Below are 16,577 nucleotides of genomic sequence, written 5' to 3'. Positions count from 1 at the left end.
CTGAGTAGTGGCTGTAAATGTTAACCATATAGCAAAAGAAAATGGCAGGATGTCTGGTCTGGTGGTGTAACTACCCATTCCTACCACTCAGTTAGTCATTTAGCTTTCATAGCTCACTTGCATTTTCTTCTGCACTCGACAGAATTACTTTACTTTAGGCTCTGATTTATTACTACTTTGTACAAATTAGTTACATTAAGCAGATGTCTCCCTTATGACCTGTGACACAATATTATCTAATAGGATAATTCAGAAAAGACATACAACAGAATGAGGTGGAAATCTTTAACTTTCCCACTCTGTCATTTTCCTGTGTGATAGATCTAAGTTAGGTTGTAAGCACCATAGGGCAGAAACCTGGATTTTTATTTGTTATATAAACAATTATATGTTGATGGGCAACAATTTGATCATTGGCAAACTTCTTTCAAAGAAAACCATATGGTAAGAGACAGCAAGATGGACAGCTTGTAGATGTTATGGAAGTGTTCCCATTCCAGAAATGTAAGGTATTTTGAGGAAAATTGACAGTACAGTGGATTGTCTACTTAGGGTGAGGCAGGGCAGTTACTTATCCATATGTCAAGGCAAGGCAAAGAGGGAAAGAGGTCTTGAAGCAGCTTAGGGAAGTGGAAACAGAATCCATGGTGGAGAAAAGTCAAAGACGGAGCATTGGATGACCAAAAGGAAAAGGCAATATTCAATAATAAGGGTATAAAAGAGAATATTCTTTTGGTAAATCTATGAATAATTGTCAGTTCATTAGATGGTACATGAACATTCGCCACTGCCTGTTAACTATGGTTTGTTTTTACATGTGCAAATTAATGATTCTCACAATGAAAAATGAAAGTTAGATTTCTGCAGATCAGCTAAAATTTCCACATTTTGGATGTTCTGACTTTTCTAAGATGTGGTAAAAAGTCCAGTGCCAGGCTAGGGTGGGAGGGATAGCTCAGTGGTTTGAGCATTGGTCTGCTAAATCCAGGGTTGTGAGTTCAATCCTTGAGGGGGCCATTTAGGGATGTGGGGCAAAAATTGGGGATTGGTCCTGCTTTGAGCAGGGGGTTGGACTAGATGACCTCCTGAGGTTCCTTCCAACCCTGATATTCTATGATACAGAACATTTATAGGATGAAAGACAAATCATTGTAAGACAGAGAGAGAATGTACTTATCCTTGCAGTGCAAGCCATTGAGATCTATATCCTTTCTAAGGTAATTCTATTTGAAGGGCTTTGTTGAGAATCTGACTGCCTCATTTCTGAGCGTGAGAAATATACTGTTTAACCTTGCCAAGGATTTTCTGCTTGCTGTCATAATGCAGTTTCATGTCTTTTTGTGGTGGCCTGTAGGCTGCGGACAAGTGGCATTAAATTATTATTTTAAAATAATCTGAGTGATGGCAATACAATTTTAGAAGAATGATGCTACGATAACCCTCAGAGATATGGCATTTTTACGGCATAATTCTCTCCTGTAAAATCATTGCCATGTGAAATTACTCTTTAATTTCATATTACTGCAATTAGTACTATATAGTCTCTTCTTTCTGTGTGACAAACACTGAATATTAATCCACACTAGTTATAATTATTTTGGCACCTTACATTAAATTTGCTATTCTTCAAAGTGATGTCCCTATTTATTAATTTAAGCAATTGTTATTTTGCATTTTTTTAAATTGCCAGGTATTTGCAAATGTAGTACTGAGTCCAGAAGAGATGTTGCATGTTTATCAGAATTGTATACATTGAATAATTCTGTGTGCTTGGAGGGAGACACATAATTTGGTGGTTTGGGATTTTGTTTGCAGCAGCATTGTAGCTTTTGTTTGGCTTTTCAGAAGGATGGTGTTACGGGAAGTTTATCCCCTCCTAAGAATACTTACAACTCAAGGAAAACTTGTATTAGGGGAGGACGAGGGCTTGACTCCCTCATATTGGGGAAAAGTTTCCAATAAAAAAAGATGTATCAAGTGGGGTCACAGAGTATCATGGACATAGTAAGCCAAATGCATGCATGAGTTTTACACTGGTGTAACTCATCCGACTTCAGTTGTTGTTCCTGACTTACACCATTTTTAGTGACAGAACAATCAGTGTGTAGCTGTGTAAATTACACTATCACATCACTGCTGAGTTTAGCCAAATTGCACTGGTTTAGCTAGGCAAAGTTAGCAGCTAGCACCTGACTGTTAGGTCACTAAAAATGGTATAAATCAGGAATAACCCAGTTAAAGTCCTAGTAGTTACACCCAGTGAGGCTGGAACAGTTTTTGGTATGGGGGTGCTGAAAGCCATTGAACTGAACTGTAAACCCTGTATATGATGGAAACTACTTCAAGCCAGGGGGTGCTGCTCTTCTTATCCTGGTCTGCACCCCTCACCGCCCCCTAGAGGCTAGAGCTGGGGCCAGGAGCAGGACCATGGCTCCGGGAGGTGGGGACATGTGCAGGGGTAAGTTGGCAGAGGCTGGGGCCACAGGTAGAGGCAGGTGTGGAGCCCCCAGCGTGGGGACAGTTGCTAGGACGCTGGGACAGCTGCCGGGATGCCGGGACAGCAGCCTGGACCCTGCATGTGGGACCGGCGGCCAGGAGCCTGGGATTGGCAGCTGGGACCCTGGGCTGGCAGCAGAGCCCCCGGGTGTGGGGCCAGCAGTCGGGCAGGCCCTCGGGCAGCAGTGAGGCCAGCGACTGGGACCTGGGACCAGAGGCCGGAACGCCAGGCGCAAAACCTGGGGGTGCTGTAGCACCCACTGCACCCCTACTTCCCATGTCTATGGTTACACCAATGTAAAACTTGTGCATGTGAGAGGAGAATCAGGCACCTAGTATAAGATAGTTAGAAAATAGGTATAAGTGACTATGTACTGTATTGTATGTTACACGGAAAACACACCAACTTAATTTGGCTGTGTGGATTTTGGTGCAACTTAAAGTTTGGGAGCCTGTTTTTTCACACTGGAGCCACTTCATCCCCCTTGATGTGTAATCTGCATTAATGTCACCCACTTCCAGAATGATGAATCGGTCTGAGTTACACCACTTTGCCACTTGTATCTGTTTTCTGACACCCAACATGCAGCTTGCATGACATTGTCACCACGGAATTTGGCCAAGAGAATCCCGTGGCTTGGAACTAGTGGAGTGCAATGGGGTTCTTCTTGTTTTACATGTGGGAGAGGGCTACAGTAACAGGAATAACCTTTCAAAGACCATAAGCACAGGAATGACTATTAACATACCCACCCTGCGGGATAAGAGCAACTCTTATCAAAATACTAACCATGGTGAATATATATATATGGTAGAGGACCTGAATAATGCCCCCACACTCACAAGCCCTGTAATAGATCTGCACTTTTGTGGGAGAGAGAGAATTGTGGGGAGAGCAACTGGACAGGTGCAGGGAGTCTCTACATCCCTTGCCCCACCATGCCCTTTGCCAGCCTCATAAATGTCAGCTTTGGTTTGGGTGGGGTGTGCTTCTGAATCTATGCTTGTGTAGATTTAGTAGCTCAAAACAGGATGTGCAGCGCAGCTGTCTTTTGAATAGGTTCCCAATTTCCATCCTCCCCAGTACAACTGAATTCTCTTCTCAGTTCCCCGGGCTGTGTGCATTTCACCGTTGTGTGTGAAAACTTGGGAATCGTTCATCTAAAATGTGTCCCATCACCATTAATGTATTTGGAGATTGTGGTAGGATATTAGTCACAGGGTGCTGCTAGTATGCGTTCTTGTTTATCCACAGTGTTACCTAAAGGATCCCATCATTATTTCGTTACAGCATTTGATATTCATTAGTATTCCTGGGTGTTCCACGTTGCACACACACAGAACAAGATGTGGCCCCTGCCTCAGCAAGATGACAATTGAATAGATAGTGGCCCCTGGTAGGGAACGCTGATTGCTGCATTGTATCTGCCCTCTCCAAAAAAGGGAGAAAGGAAAAGAGTCTGTCTGCAGCCTCTTCTCCTCTACTGCACCCACATTGGAGTCATAATTTTCCCATTCATGTTTTGATTTATTTTCCAATTCGACTCTCATTTACTCAACTCAGCTGAAGTAAATTTATAATGGGCAGAATTTAACCACTAAAACCTAAAAACTGATGGTTTTGTTAGTCTGTTTGCTGATAAAAATGCAGCTTTGTTATAGATACTCAAGTCCAAAGATAAATGAATTCTATACATACTGGTTTAGCATAAAAGTGGCCTCTTTGAGTGATATGGGTGAAAGAACATGAAACAAAGATGTGTGGTTTTGGCCTTGATTTCATGAAGACCAGTTCATTTATGCCATAGGAGATACACTCAGTAATATGGATTTATTTATTAACGATCATATTTTGTTTTTTTCCTAATAGCATTATTGTTTTCTGTACCTTTATTTGTTATAGTAAGGTGAAAACACAATGTTTGTTTTACCTAGAAGAAATTGCCACAAGTCAATCAAGCTTTCCCAGTTCCCTGAGAACTTGGTAACATATTGTAATAGTTCTTCATGGGGAATAGCATCTGCAGAGATGAGTCGAGATGCATTTTTTAATCAGGTTAGACCTAGAAGGTTATTTTTCTAGTGCCAGTTTGTACTGTGCCAGACCATAAATGGTAGAAGGGGATGTTATGTTAGGAAAGGGAAATAAAGACAAGATCTTGCTTTGTTTTCTTGGGGAGCGGGGGAGAGAGGAGCTGTCTCAAGAAGCTTGCAATTTACATGAAGTCAATTGTACATGTATCAAAAACACACTGGAGACCCAGAAGATATTTGTTGTTGGTTTTGTTTTTTAATTGGGTGAGTAAAGGCATCACATGATGGTGTAATGCTGAAGTGTGGATTAGTGTCCTGGCATTAATGGATTTTCAAGAGGAATTTGAATCACGCGAGGGAGGAATGAGATTCCAGCTGTGGGGAAGTAGGCTGGGGAAGATGTTGGTATGGGGCAGTACTGTGTAGTCTTTAAGGTGGGGAGGAGAAACTTAAACTTTATTTCATTAGGCAATGAGGAGCCAGTGGAGAGTTTTGAAGAGGAGAGTGAGAAGGTCCAAGAGGTGGGCATGAAATTTGATTTCAGCTGAAACACTCTGAAAGAACTGGAGTGGAGAGAGATGGGAAATATCTTCCTCCAAAGAGGAGGAAGCTGCATAACCCAGGTGGGAGAGAGACATTGAGGGCATGGCCAGTGTCTTAGCTGTGGCGACAAAAATATGTTGTGTAAAAAAAGAAACAACAGGGTTTGGCAATAGCAAGAAACAGAATGGGGAGAATTCAAACATGTAGTCTAGGGATTCGAGCCTGTGGGAAATGAGAATGTTAGTGTCAGCATCCGTAGCAAGGGATGAAGGAAGGATAAGGAGCGTGGGTGTCAAAGCACCCATAGAATTCAGTGGGACCATAATTGGGGCCTCTTCTACTAACTGGGTTAAACTATAGCTCCCTGCATTGAATCATATTTTAGAAAATACTGTAACCATAGAAATAAACACATCCCTTTACCAGAGTCCTAAATGTGCTTCTGTTCAACCCAGGGCCAGATTCTGCTGTCTTCTAGAACAGCGTGGAGAATGGAGTTCTTCCATTATCTTTAGTGGACTTACTCCAGATTTACACCGGAATGAATGAGATCAGAATCTGACCCTGATTTTGTAAATTAAAAACAGCAGTAATTGGGTCTTAGGATAAAAGATTGTGTCACAGCAAGAGTGTGTGTCATTTATGCTTAATCTCAGAGGATGAACAAGAGGAAGATAATACTTGTAAATGTAGAGCCCTGAGCTTTTTATCATGTGAACATTTTGTTCAATGGATCCCAGTCCTAGGGGCTGCTACGTTGCTCTTAGATACGAGTATGTATCATTTGTGCTATGGTGGGTCCTCTCTTTCCTCTGTTTAAAATATTGTTCTGATCCAAATGGCAAGTGTTCCTTTTGACAGAAAACAGCCCCTTCCTACATATCCTTTGTAGTGGTACCTAAAAGCACCATCAATGAGGAGACTTCCCAGTTATTTGGCCATATAATGTTGGTCCATCAGAGAAATAATTAAAAGCCTTGGGGCGCTGGAGAAATTATTGAGTCAGGCTTTAAAGTGAGGCCTTCCAAACTTAGCCACTTAACTAACTGGCTTGCATTTAGAACAGATCAATTAATATATGTGTTGCAGGAAAGCAATGTTTGCTTTTCAATTAAGGAAATTTGCTTGGTCCAGAAAACATGGTTAATAAATGAAAGGCACTTGAATTAAAGAAAAAAGAAAAGAAAAAGAAAATCTGTCATGTCCCTTATGGCTGTCCAACACTTTAGATTCTTACTGAGAGTCTCATTCTGATTTATTTTAATTATGATATTTACTTCACCAGGATGTAAAATTTGCTTGCTAAGAGTCCATTTTTATAACTGCACAGCGGGTTCTTGTCTTTCATTATTTGCTTGTCTTTGCTAAGTAGTTATTCTTGGTGTACCTGACCAGGGTATGTGATGCTATCCAGGGTAAGAGTAAGCAAAGACACACTTCTTCAGATGAACTTCTGCCCTCATAAATGATAATTCTCGTCTTTGGCAAGTTTCATGTTAATATTGTGTCACTGAAACATAGTAAAAACAAACAAACAAAAAATGAACCCAAACCTTTAAACCAATCACCTTAACCTTAACTCAGTCTCCCTCAAAATGTATAAATGGATTTAAGGGGACATTGCCAGGTCAGACTTCCTCCAAATGTATGTGGTGCTTAAAGTCTTGCAGAATCATGCCTATGTTTTGTAATGGGAATTGGGGGAGTTCAGCACCTCTGTGAAATGGTCCTCATAATACCAATATAATCTTTTTAATGTAAATTTCATAAGCAAATAAATATTTCTTGCAGCCCTGTGCTAGTGTTTTCCTTCCAAGCCAAACCTGTCATGTGGATTCTAGGTAGGTTTTAGTTACAATATGCAATGCCTTTCCTCCATCTTTCCCCCTATTGCAGCAAGCTCCAGTAGCTATATTTAACATCCTAAGACACAGAATTTGAAATACTGTACTACATTACAATAATGATCAATGGTCACATTACAATAACTGGGATCAGTTTGTATCCTATACTTAGAATAGTAAATAACTATATCAGTGGGCAGAGGTAATAGAATCATAGAACTGGAAGGGACCTCGAGAGGCCATCTAGTCCAGTCCCCGGCACTCATTCCAGGACTAAGCATTATCTAGACCAACCCTGACCAGTGTTTGTGGAGTCACCATCACTGGAGATTTTTAAGACAATCTCCTTAGCAATTTATTCCAGTGCTCAACCACCCTGACAGTTAGAAGTTTTTCCAAGTGTCCAACCTAAATCGCCCTGCAATTTAAGCCCATTGCTTGTTGTTCTATCTTCAGAGGTTAAGGAGAACAATTTTTCTCTTTCCTCCTTCTAGCAACCTTTTATGTACTTGAAAATTGTTATGTCCCCTCTCAGTTTTCTCCAGAGTAAATAACCCTATTTTTTTCAATCTTCCCTCATAGATCATGTTTTCTAGACCTTTAATCATTTTTGTTGCTCTTCTCTAGATTTTCTCCAATTTCTTCACATCTTTCCTGGAATGTGGCACCCAGAACTAGACACAATACTCCCGTTGAGGCCTAATCAGCATGGAGTAGAGCGGAAGAATTACTTCTTGTTTCTAGCTTACAACACTCCTGCTGATACATCCCAGAATGATGTTTCCTTTTTTTGCAACAGTGTTACACTGTTCACTCAGTTATATTTATTAGTTAAGTATGCCTTGAAAGCTAAAAAACTTTAGTACTTTTATTTTATTTGTATTTTTTCTAAAGTTCACTATTTCTTTCTGTATTCTTTGAACTTATACAAAAATAAAAACGGGCACCTATCTAGGTGCCTATGCCACAAATTACAACAATAAAAATAAAATGTAACTAGCAGTTTCACCTGACAGCTGGTGGAATTAATCCCTCTAAAAAGACCCAAAAAACTCCCCTGGCCCCAGACACAGATATAACAGAGATTTAGTAATGAGATATAGAACACCAGTTTCAATTTGGCCTGGGTTGAGGTGATCAACTGCTACTGTCATTCGTTAGGTATCTACCTCACAATAACTCCCCCCAAAAAGTCAGCATGATTGGCTGGCTCCGCAAAGAGATAAGGATTGAATGGGCCAATTGAGACTGAATTTTCCTCTTCCCACTATATATGGTCTTCCTAGGTCATGGCTAAGCAACAGTGCTGTAGCATCATGATGGAGCATGCTCTGATCATGCCCATATTTTACCCATCCTGTGGATAAACACATGGGCTCCATGGCTTTCAATCAAGCACTGAAATACTGTGAAAACGGATATTCTTGTGGTATTTTCAACCTGGCTTGAACCAGACAATACTATACATTTCACATGAAAACCTGTTCTCATGAGGCTTCTTCTTTATACACAGCTTGCAGGCCCCCTTCCTACCCAAAAAGCCTTTAACATTAGAATGTTTTACCCCTTCCCCTCCATCCCAAAAGGGAAATGAGTGATCTAAGAACAGGCACAGAGTAATAGTCTCTTGTCAGGGCTCCCCAAATCAGAGGAAAGTGAATATGAGAAGTAAAATTAAGGAAATCCCTGATTCTTGTTGTGGAAGTAAGTAAAAGAAAACCCAGATTTAGTCTTTTATTCTTCCATTTAACCAAGGTATGCCACATTCCACCCCGAACTTTGTGATAAGCATTGCATTGCCAGGGATTTGGGGGGCTCCTGGGAACCCCTTGTTAAAATTCTGCCATCAGTTGAAGTTAGGTTCAGGGTAGTGGTTTGGTCTCTGGTGTAGATGCCTTATTTGTGGGACTTGTAAACATATATCTGCAGGCATAACATCAATACCTTGGTAGAACAAAAAATGTTGGTCAGATTGAACCAAATAGGAAGGGGTTGGGGGTGTGTGTGTGTGTGAGAGAGAGAGAGAGAGAGAGAGAGAGACTCCAAGCCTGTCAAACCAGATATTTGCCACTTCAAGTTATTCAAGGTGGACACTGCTACTTCTCCACATACTCAGCCTAGCACTTATTTCTGGTAACACAGTTCAAACAATTCCAGCAATGTGCAATTTAATATGAACATTCACTTTTTTGGATAGATCCACCAGTCTTACAATTCTCTTGTCTGTAGCATGTGCATTTTTTGTACACTAGTTTTTACAGGCAAATGGGATGGGAAGCAATTGGGGCCTATCAGAGGCTGCCTGGCCCTTTCAGAGGAGTTGTGCCCTGCCTTGCTATGTAGCAATCATCTCCCAGCTGATGCAGATCAGGGGATCTACTTACAACCAGTGGTCCCAGTTGTGAATGGGTCAGGGAGGACTACATAGTATGGGAAAAGAGCTCAGTGAAGGCGGAGACCCAGGGAAGAAGAACAAGGTAAGTGTCGTCTTGAGAAGGGCCTGCTGAAGGCAGGATATGGAGAACCACAGGGAACAGGTCAAGCTCCTGTGGGAGGCTGTGGGGTAGGGTCTGTTAGGAATAGGGAGGTTCCTGAGAGAAGCTGCCAGAGCCCCTGGGGAGGAGAGGGGAAGCAATGGGAAAACCTGCTAGGAGGAAAGGCCTTCAGGGAGTAAGCCCTGGGAGGCAGTGCTTTGCCAAAGGAGCAAAATACAACTCTCCAATGCCTGGGAGTCAGGAACTGCAAAGCAGGGATTTTCAGTGTAGCACAAGAGGAGCAGAAGGATATTCTGTTTGGATGTTGGTGTGGATTCTTCTGTTACTGCAGAAGGGGACGGAGCTGGAATGAGGTGGCCTGGCCACAGGGCTGGCCTATGGAAGATGTAATCAAAGACAGGCCATTATAGGGCCAAAGGAGTTGTTAATAGGAGTCACTAGAGAAGAAGACCCTGCAATGCCATGCTCTGACACCAGTGGGTGCTACGGCAGTGAGTGCAACTGCTTACAGAGCCCCTTGGTAAATTGTCAGGAGCATGTCCGTGTGTAATATGAAACAGGTGCTGTGTGTGTCTGTTCTGAAGAGGCAATGAGCCATAGCTGCTTCTGCTGTTGCTGGCTTCTTGGAACCATCTTCAGATCAGCATAATAGAGCCAGGCTTTTGGGGAGCAGATAAATGTTGCAATTAGAATGACAAAATTAGTTCAGATTTGATGGGGTTAGATGTTCTGCCATTGAGCCTGAATCTCAAGTCTGAATCTCAGTATTAGAGTTATATAACTCCATCCACTGCAGTGGAGTTTCTCTTGATTTACACCTGTGTCAGTGAGTAGAAAATTAAGTATGCCATCGTTCAATTCCACTAAATTAAAATATTCTGTATGTTTTTTATATTCCTAAAAATAACTCCAGTGTAAAAGAAATAATTCTAACATGATCTCATGCCTCCTGGAAATATGAATCCTGCCCAGGTACAGAGGGGAGAATGGAGCCTTTAGTATGAGCTGACCAAATTGTTTTGTTTCTAAACAAAATGCAACAGTAACTCTGGGACTACATTTTCCACTTGGAGTACAGGGAGATAAGCACAGCTCCCATATTGTTACTGGGAGTTTCAAGTCTGATACTTTCTTCATATTACACTGAAAAGATGCCCCTTAATGTTTTATTGGCTGAAGAGAAACGGAAAGAGTGCTTATCCCTGGTTCCTTTAAGATCTCCATGCATAGCTGTTGGACATGTTCTCCTAGGCTGACCCTTTGCAGGATGTCATGGTGAATTCTTTTGTACAGTTTTTTTCTTTTTCATGGACTATATACTGTTTGTAGACTTGAGGGAGAAAAAAGGAACCTGTGGTAACATTGTATTTTCTATAGCACGGGGGAGGAAAATGGTTACAGTTAGGAGTGGTATCATCAGCAACCTAGCAAAGTGTCATGGCCCAAAGGTAAGGCACCATGGATGACAAAGACTGAACCCTACATCATTCATTCGGGAAAGTCAAATTACTGTGGAATTCATATTTTTGGAGTAAATAGCTTTCTTTCCTTTCCATGATCCTGCATTTCTGATACAAATGATTTTCAACAATAAAAGTGAAAGGACACCACATTTGTGTACAATGGAAGTAATTTTGGGACTAAAAATGAAGGACTTGAAATAAGGGACACTTGAGAGGTATGAGTAATAGTGGTGGTATTTATATTTTGATAACACCCAGAGTTCTGAATTTTGCTAAGTGCTGCAGAAACACGAGAAGCCATGGTTAGCATTAGCTAACCTGTACAAATCTTATGGATTTCTGGAAAGGACAGTGGTACAGAGATGCAGGCATTAACTGCAACCCTGGCTGACTTCTTCCAACAGCAAGCACTCTGAACACTACGTGGCAGGGGAGGGGAAGACAATAGGCCTGATTATTTTTGTCTGGTGTTACACCTGTGTAATTCCATTGATTTCAGTGGAGTTACTGCTGATTTTGCAATGGTGTAACTGAGAGCTAGAGGTCCTCAGACCCTGTGTTGGTGCAGCATAATTTGTCCTGTTTCTATTGTACTTCCTTTGGGTTTTGTTGCTATGGTACATAGTGACTCAAATATATATCCTGCCTTGTTATAACAAGATCCTTTACTCTCAAAAATGCCCTCACACAAGGTGCACTTACTGGTTCTTTGCTTACATCCTCCCCTTCTTTGTAACTAAATCTGTATGAGTAGAGTGTCAGATGCAAATTTCAATACCATAAATTAATTTTTGGCTGTTTTTTTCTTTCTCCCTGCTTTTGTAAATCAGTTTTTTCAGCTATAATATAGGTAGTATGTTTCATAATGTTCACATCTTAGCAAAACAGTCTTTCTTTATAAACATTTTGAATACAGTTTCCTACAGCACTGAGGTTTCTTAAAACACTAGGCTACTGTATGTCAGGGAGACTTTTGCCATATTTTTATGCATCTAAAGTCAAGAGAGGGCATGCCATACTTAACTTGTTTGACCTGTAGTGTATACAAGAAATGGAGAGAACTTGACTGCATGCTAAAATGACCTGGTAGCCTAGCTAATTTCTTTTATGCCTTAAATTAGGTTACTGACATTCATAATGCCTAGAACCTTGCTTGTTGAGCAATTCAGCATCATATTTGCAGAGGTACAACTATACTAACTGGTATTACACTCAGTGATTTATTTGCACTGGGGAAGCCAAGAAAATTCTGCATCTCTATCTTAAAAGTGTGTTTTCCAAGGTTCTAAATGATCGAGAACTTTCCAGCTAGGAAGTATATTTTCCCCTTCCTCTTTATATAACTATGATGATTAAATGATCATTTGCTATACATATTGGGACATGCTGTTTACCTTGGTCTGCAACTTGAAGACCTTTCTGTGGCTTCCCTAATCTGATCTAGGAATTTCAAAAATAAATCACTTAATTATATACATAGAAAAGATCTCCTTCCTTACCTCTCTGAGCCTGTAGATCTAAGTATGTCATAAAGTACCAGTTTGTATAGAGTATGCTTTGGAGTTGGACCTACCTTACTCTTAATATAATATGCTAGAATGTGCAATGTCTGCTTGCACACACAAAGGTAATTAATTAACCTGCATGCAAAAATTAACCCTTAGAGTACTGCTTCAAATTCCACAATTTTGTTGTTGTTTAATTTTACTAGTGGGCTATACTGCTTTCCTACTCAGGTCATAGTACTGTACATAAAGTATGTAACTAGCCATGTTAAAAAAAATCTTTATGAAAACAAGGAATCCTATCAACACAAACTCCCCCAGGTTGCTAATGGGTGATGTATTCATAAGCAACTAGAGTTTTTAAGGTTTTGACATTAATTTGAAATGTTTAATGTTTCAGTGTAATTGTGTGCCTGCTAGATTTAGTTCCTAAACTACTGTAGTTGTTAAATAAAAAGAAGTCAGTTCTTTAAGGGTTAATGTGGAGTTAGGGGATCCCAAGGTATTCTCCTGCTTGTCTTTCCTTAAGATGTCTGCATGTTTCTTTTCAGGTAGTTACCTGAACATGTGAGCACTGGGAATGAATGAGTGACTAACTGAATGAATTAAATGTTCTTTTTGGAAATGCCTGCTTGTACTTTACAGGGGGATGGGAAAACAAAATGGTAGCTCCTACATTCAGGCCTTTCTCAAAACAAAGCAGGGGGGAAAAGAAAAAAAAATAGTTTTTGACATTTTCCACACACTCTGATGCCACTAGTTTATTCAATTTCTTTTTCTTTCAAATAGCCCAATAGAATCCTGCCAGAATTTCTACAAAGATTTCACGTTACAGATAGACATGGCTTTCAACGTATTCTTCCTACTCTACTTCGGCTTGCGTGTAAGTACCTTGAATTATGTTGAGTGGTTCAGGGTAGGGAATGCAATGATTGTACTTGGAGATTATTTGACAGCTGCCTAACTCTTCATTGACAATTGATGCAAGAAATTAACGTGGTTTCTGAGACCTGTAAGTAAAGATTTTGGTTGAGGGCTGAGAGCCTCTAAGTAACAGCGGTGAGGAGACTGGGTAAGGGGATTGCAATTGACAATGTAGACTACTGCCAATTCACTATCATCTGATACTGCACAGTGGCCAGTGTGGAATTTGATCTCAGTCTAGTTCCCAATGCACTGATGTCTACATCACCAAAACTGCCCAACAACTGGCATTAAACACCCATCCTTCTTGGCAATCTCAGGCTGAGTGATTGAACTACCCTTGTGGTCCTCAGTGTGTTTGCTCCAGTTTAAGTTTCAGGTTGGTGAGGTAGCATGGGGAAGTTCACTGCTGCATCCTGTTTCTGCAAGGCTGTCAATCTAGCACCTGTCCGAAGTGCTAGGTTCTTAGAGAACATTTGATTTTGAAAATGTATCATTGGTCGCTTTCTTAAAACCCGGTCTCTTTAATGGGAATCAAGTTGGGCATCCAAAAATCAAAGTACCTAAAATCACTAGTCATTTACAAAAAATATTTGGGCCAATTGTACCCATAATGCATGCTGGGGTTTTTGGCTAAATTCAGGGGAATGGGCTTTGCACTAGAAATTAACATTACTTGTTGCTAGCTGTGAGAGCAGAAGCAGTGGAAGTTTTCCAGGACTGCATGGCTACTAATGCTGATGGGAGAACCTGAAAAGATTTGAAGGTCTGCAAAATTGGGCTGGAAATCTTTTAAACATGCTGTGATGAGCTTTCCTCTGTATCCTGTTTGTGGTTCACACAGTGTTTTTTTTTATTTTGGCATGTCTGCTTTTGTTTCTTCTCAGAACCTGGAAGTGCAGCAGTGTTTGAGAATAAAAAGTTAAGAAAAAGTTTACCAATGTTTTAGGAACCAGTAAAAAATTTGGTTTGTGATTTGAACAAAAGGTCTGGGTTGGTTGTTATTTTATCTGTTCAGTTTGACCTGGGCTAGATACAGTCATTAGCCCTTTGATAAATAGATTAGAAAATATTGCAAATACTGAAATGATCTATACTTCCCACATTCTGCATCACAAATACATAATGGAATGTATGCCAAATACTAAGATATGATTATTTAAGGTTTTTAAAGGTGACCACTATACCATCAAGATATTCTGACTCCTTGTCAGAATAGATTCAATACACAGTACCTGTAAATTGCCAGCAACTACAAATTCAGAGGCGTCCTAATCTCTTCTTAGGTCTGTGACACATTTTGCACACAGAGAATCATTTATGCATGTATTACCCATGCTGATTTACGCTGAGTATGGAATAAGTTTTTACTCAACTTGAGTAAGGTGGCAGAACTGGCTTACTAGTGAATTTGCTAGATATATAAAAATTATTTCCTACTTGAAGTTCTTTCAGTATAGTCTGACAGACTAAAGTGCTTTTGTGAAGACTTACTGGCAAGTTAAGTTATTTGAAGAAACATTATTTAATGGTACCCTTCTCCATCTCTTCCCTCTGAAATAATGAAATGCAACTCACAATCGTATAAATATTCCTATATCTACAGCTCTAGAAGATGAGTCCAAACACATGCATGCATCCTATGTAAATTCTTAGTCAGCCGGCATCCAAGTTTGCTGCAACGGAGAAATAATGAAGACAAAACACAAATTTAAATGAATTACCAGATAGTCAGGCAATAAGGCATGATAGAGCTATGGTTTTCAAGAGCTAATCATGGCTTTGGGAGGCACAAAATATTGCCAAGTACCTCACTGACGGCATGCAAACACTTGAAGCATGATAAGGATTATCCCAGGAGTTTATCCTGCTGCATTTATGGAATTTGTTTGAGAGCTATTAATTATTTAAATGAATTACCTTCACCATACTTTCACAGCATTTCTATTCAATACCATTATAGTAAAACCAGGGTATTTTGCAAACAGCAAACTCCATTTGAATGAAGTCTCATTTACAGTTTGACTTAACGCCCCCGCCCCACTGCCCCTGTGACTTTTTATAAAAAAAAGATTACCTGAAATAATCTTGCTAAATGCTAAAAGAATGATTTGTTGAATCTGTCTCCTCGCAACAAGTCTGAGAACTCAATGCATAAATGTTCTTCATTTCCCTACTTGATATATGGCCTCCCTTTGTTAATTTAGTTTTGCCAGGTAATGTTGTCAGGTAATAGTTTTATCCTCCAGATAAAACCACGGTCTAGTTGTGATTGATCTGAGGACACTAAATGTTGCTCCACTAACTCCTAAAGTAAAACTGGAACTTAATCTTTAGAAAGGAGAATATTGCACACAGATCGATCCACATGCTTATAAATTGATTCTTTCTCCCTTTTCTTTTTCTAGTTCATTGCAGCCAATGACAAGCTGTGGTTTTGGCTGGAAGTTAACTCGGTAGTAGATTTCTTCACAGTCCCTCCAGTGTTTGTGTCAGTGTATTTAAACAGAAGTTGGCTTGGTAAGTAAATGGCTTTTTCATTTTAATCGCTGATATCAAAACACACACACCAGGCCCAGTTTGACAGAGCAGTTCTTCGTCCTGCACCCCAAGTAAGTGAAGGAATGTAACAGATGTTGTCTTTGCAAGCTGTCCATTTCAGCAGACAGGTGGGTTATATTGCATGGGACATTTACCAGGCCCATTTTGCTCTTTATACATAAGTTCAATTCCCTAAGAGAGGTTGTGAGAGATATCGTGTGACATTTGCATGGCAGTGAACACCAGCTTGAAAGGAGAAGCGTCTGAGATTAGGCTGCTTTTTTAAAAGGTAAGTTTGATTTAATTGTCACTGCTCACAACCTGGGCAGACAATCCAAAGCATTCATTTATAGACCTTCATTGCCATAAATAATCATTGACCTATACAATAATGAAATCAAAAACAGTTAAAACTTGAACTAATCTGGCCCAACTCACTTGAACAATGGGAAAGATTCTGATGTTGTTGGTCTCATCTTTTGCTTAGGAAAGACGGTTAAGGGTGTGGAGAGAACAATAAGGTGTTGAGTAAAAATAGAGGGCACAAAATGAAGCTGAGCAGTCAGGGTTAAAAAGAAATATAGAGAAAGAATGGGGGAAAAAGCAGAGATGGCAAGAGAAATATTAATGGAATTAATGTGTGCCAGCCTACTATTTGGAAGCTCTTCCATCCTTAATACAAAACACAGGCTTCCCCTTTAGTTCAAATCCTGAAGTACTTTTTCAGGCAAA

The 16,577-nt window shown here is 40.2% G+C and overlaps 1 protein-coding gene across 26 annotated transcripts in view; it reads left to right on the top strand.

Moving 5' to 3' along the window:
* The window catches only part of KCNMA1 (potassium calcium-activated channel subfamily M alpha 1), an 855,266-nt gene that overhangs the window by 551,475 nt on the left and 287,214 nt on the right, over positions 1 to 16,577 (top strand). For all 26 annotated transcript variants that reach the window (XM_073353218.1, XM_073353215.1, XM_073353216.1 and 23 more), the window contains exons 4-5: positions 13,170 to 13,263; positions 15,713 to 15,824. In XM_073353218.1, the coding sequence (XP_073209319.1) occupies positions 13,170 to 13,263; positions 15,713 to 15,824 (206 nt within the window). The remainder of the gene's footprint in view (positions 1 to 13,169; positions 13,264 to 15,712; positions 15,825 to 16,577) is intronic.

Source organism: Lepidochelys kempii, chromosome 7, assembly GCF_965140265.1.
Source record: "Lepidochelys kempii isolate rLepKem1 chromosome 7, rLepKem1.hap2, whole genome shotgun sequence".
In the NCBI taxonomy this organism is placed as follows: domain Eukaryota; kingdom Metazoa; phylum Chordata; order Testudines; family Cheloniidae; genus Lepidochelys; species Lepidochelys kempii.
The sequence above is the reverse complement of the archived record's forward strand: the minus strand, read 5'-3'. Positions and strand labels throughout refer to the sequence as shown.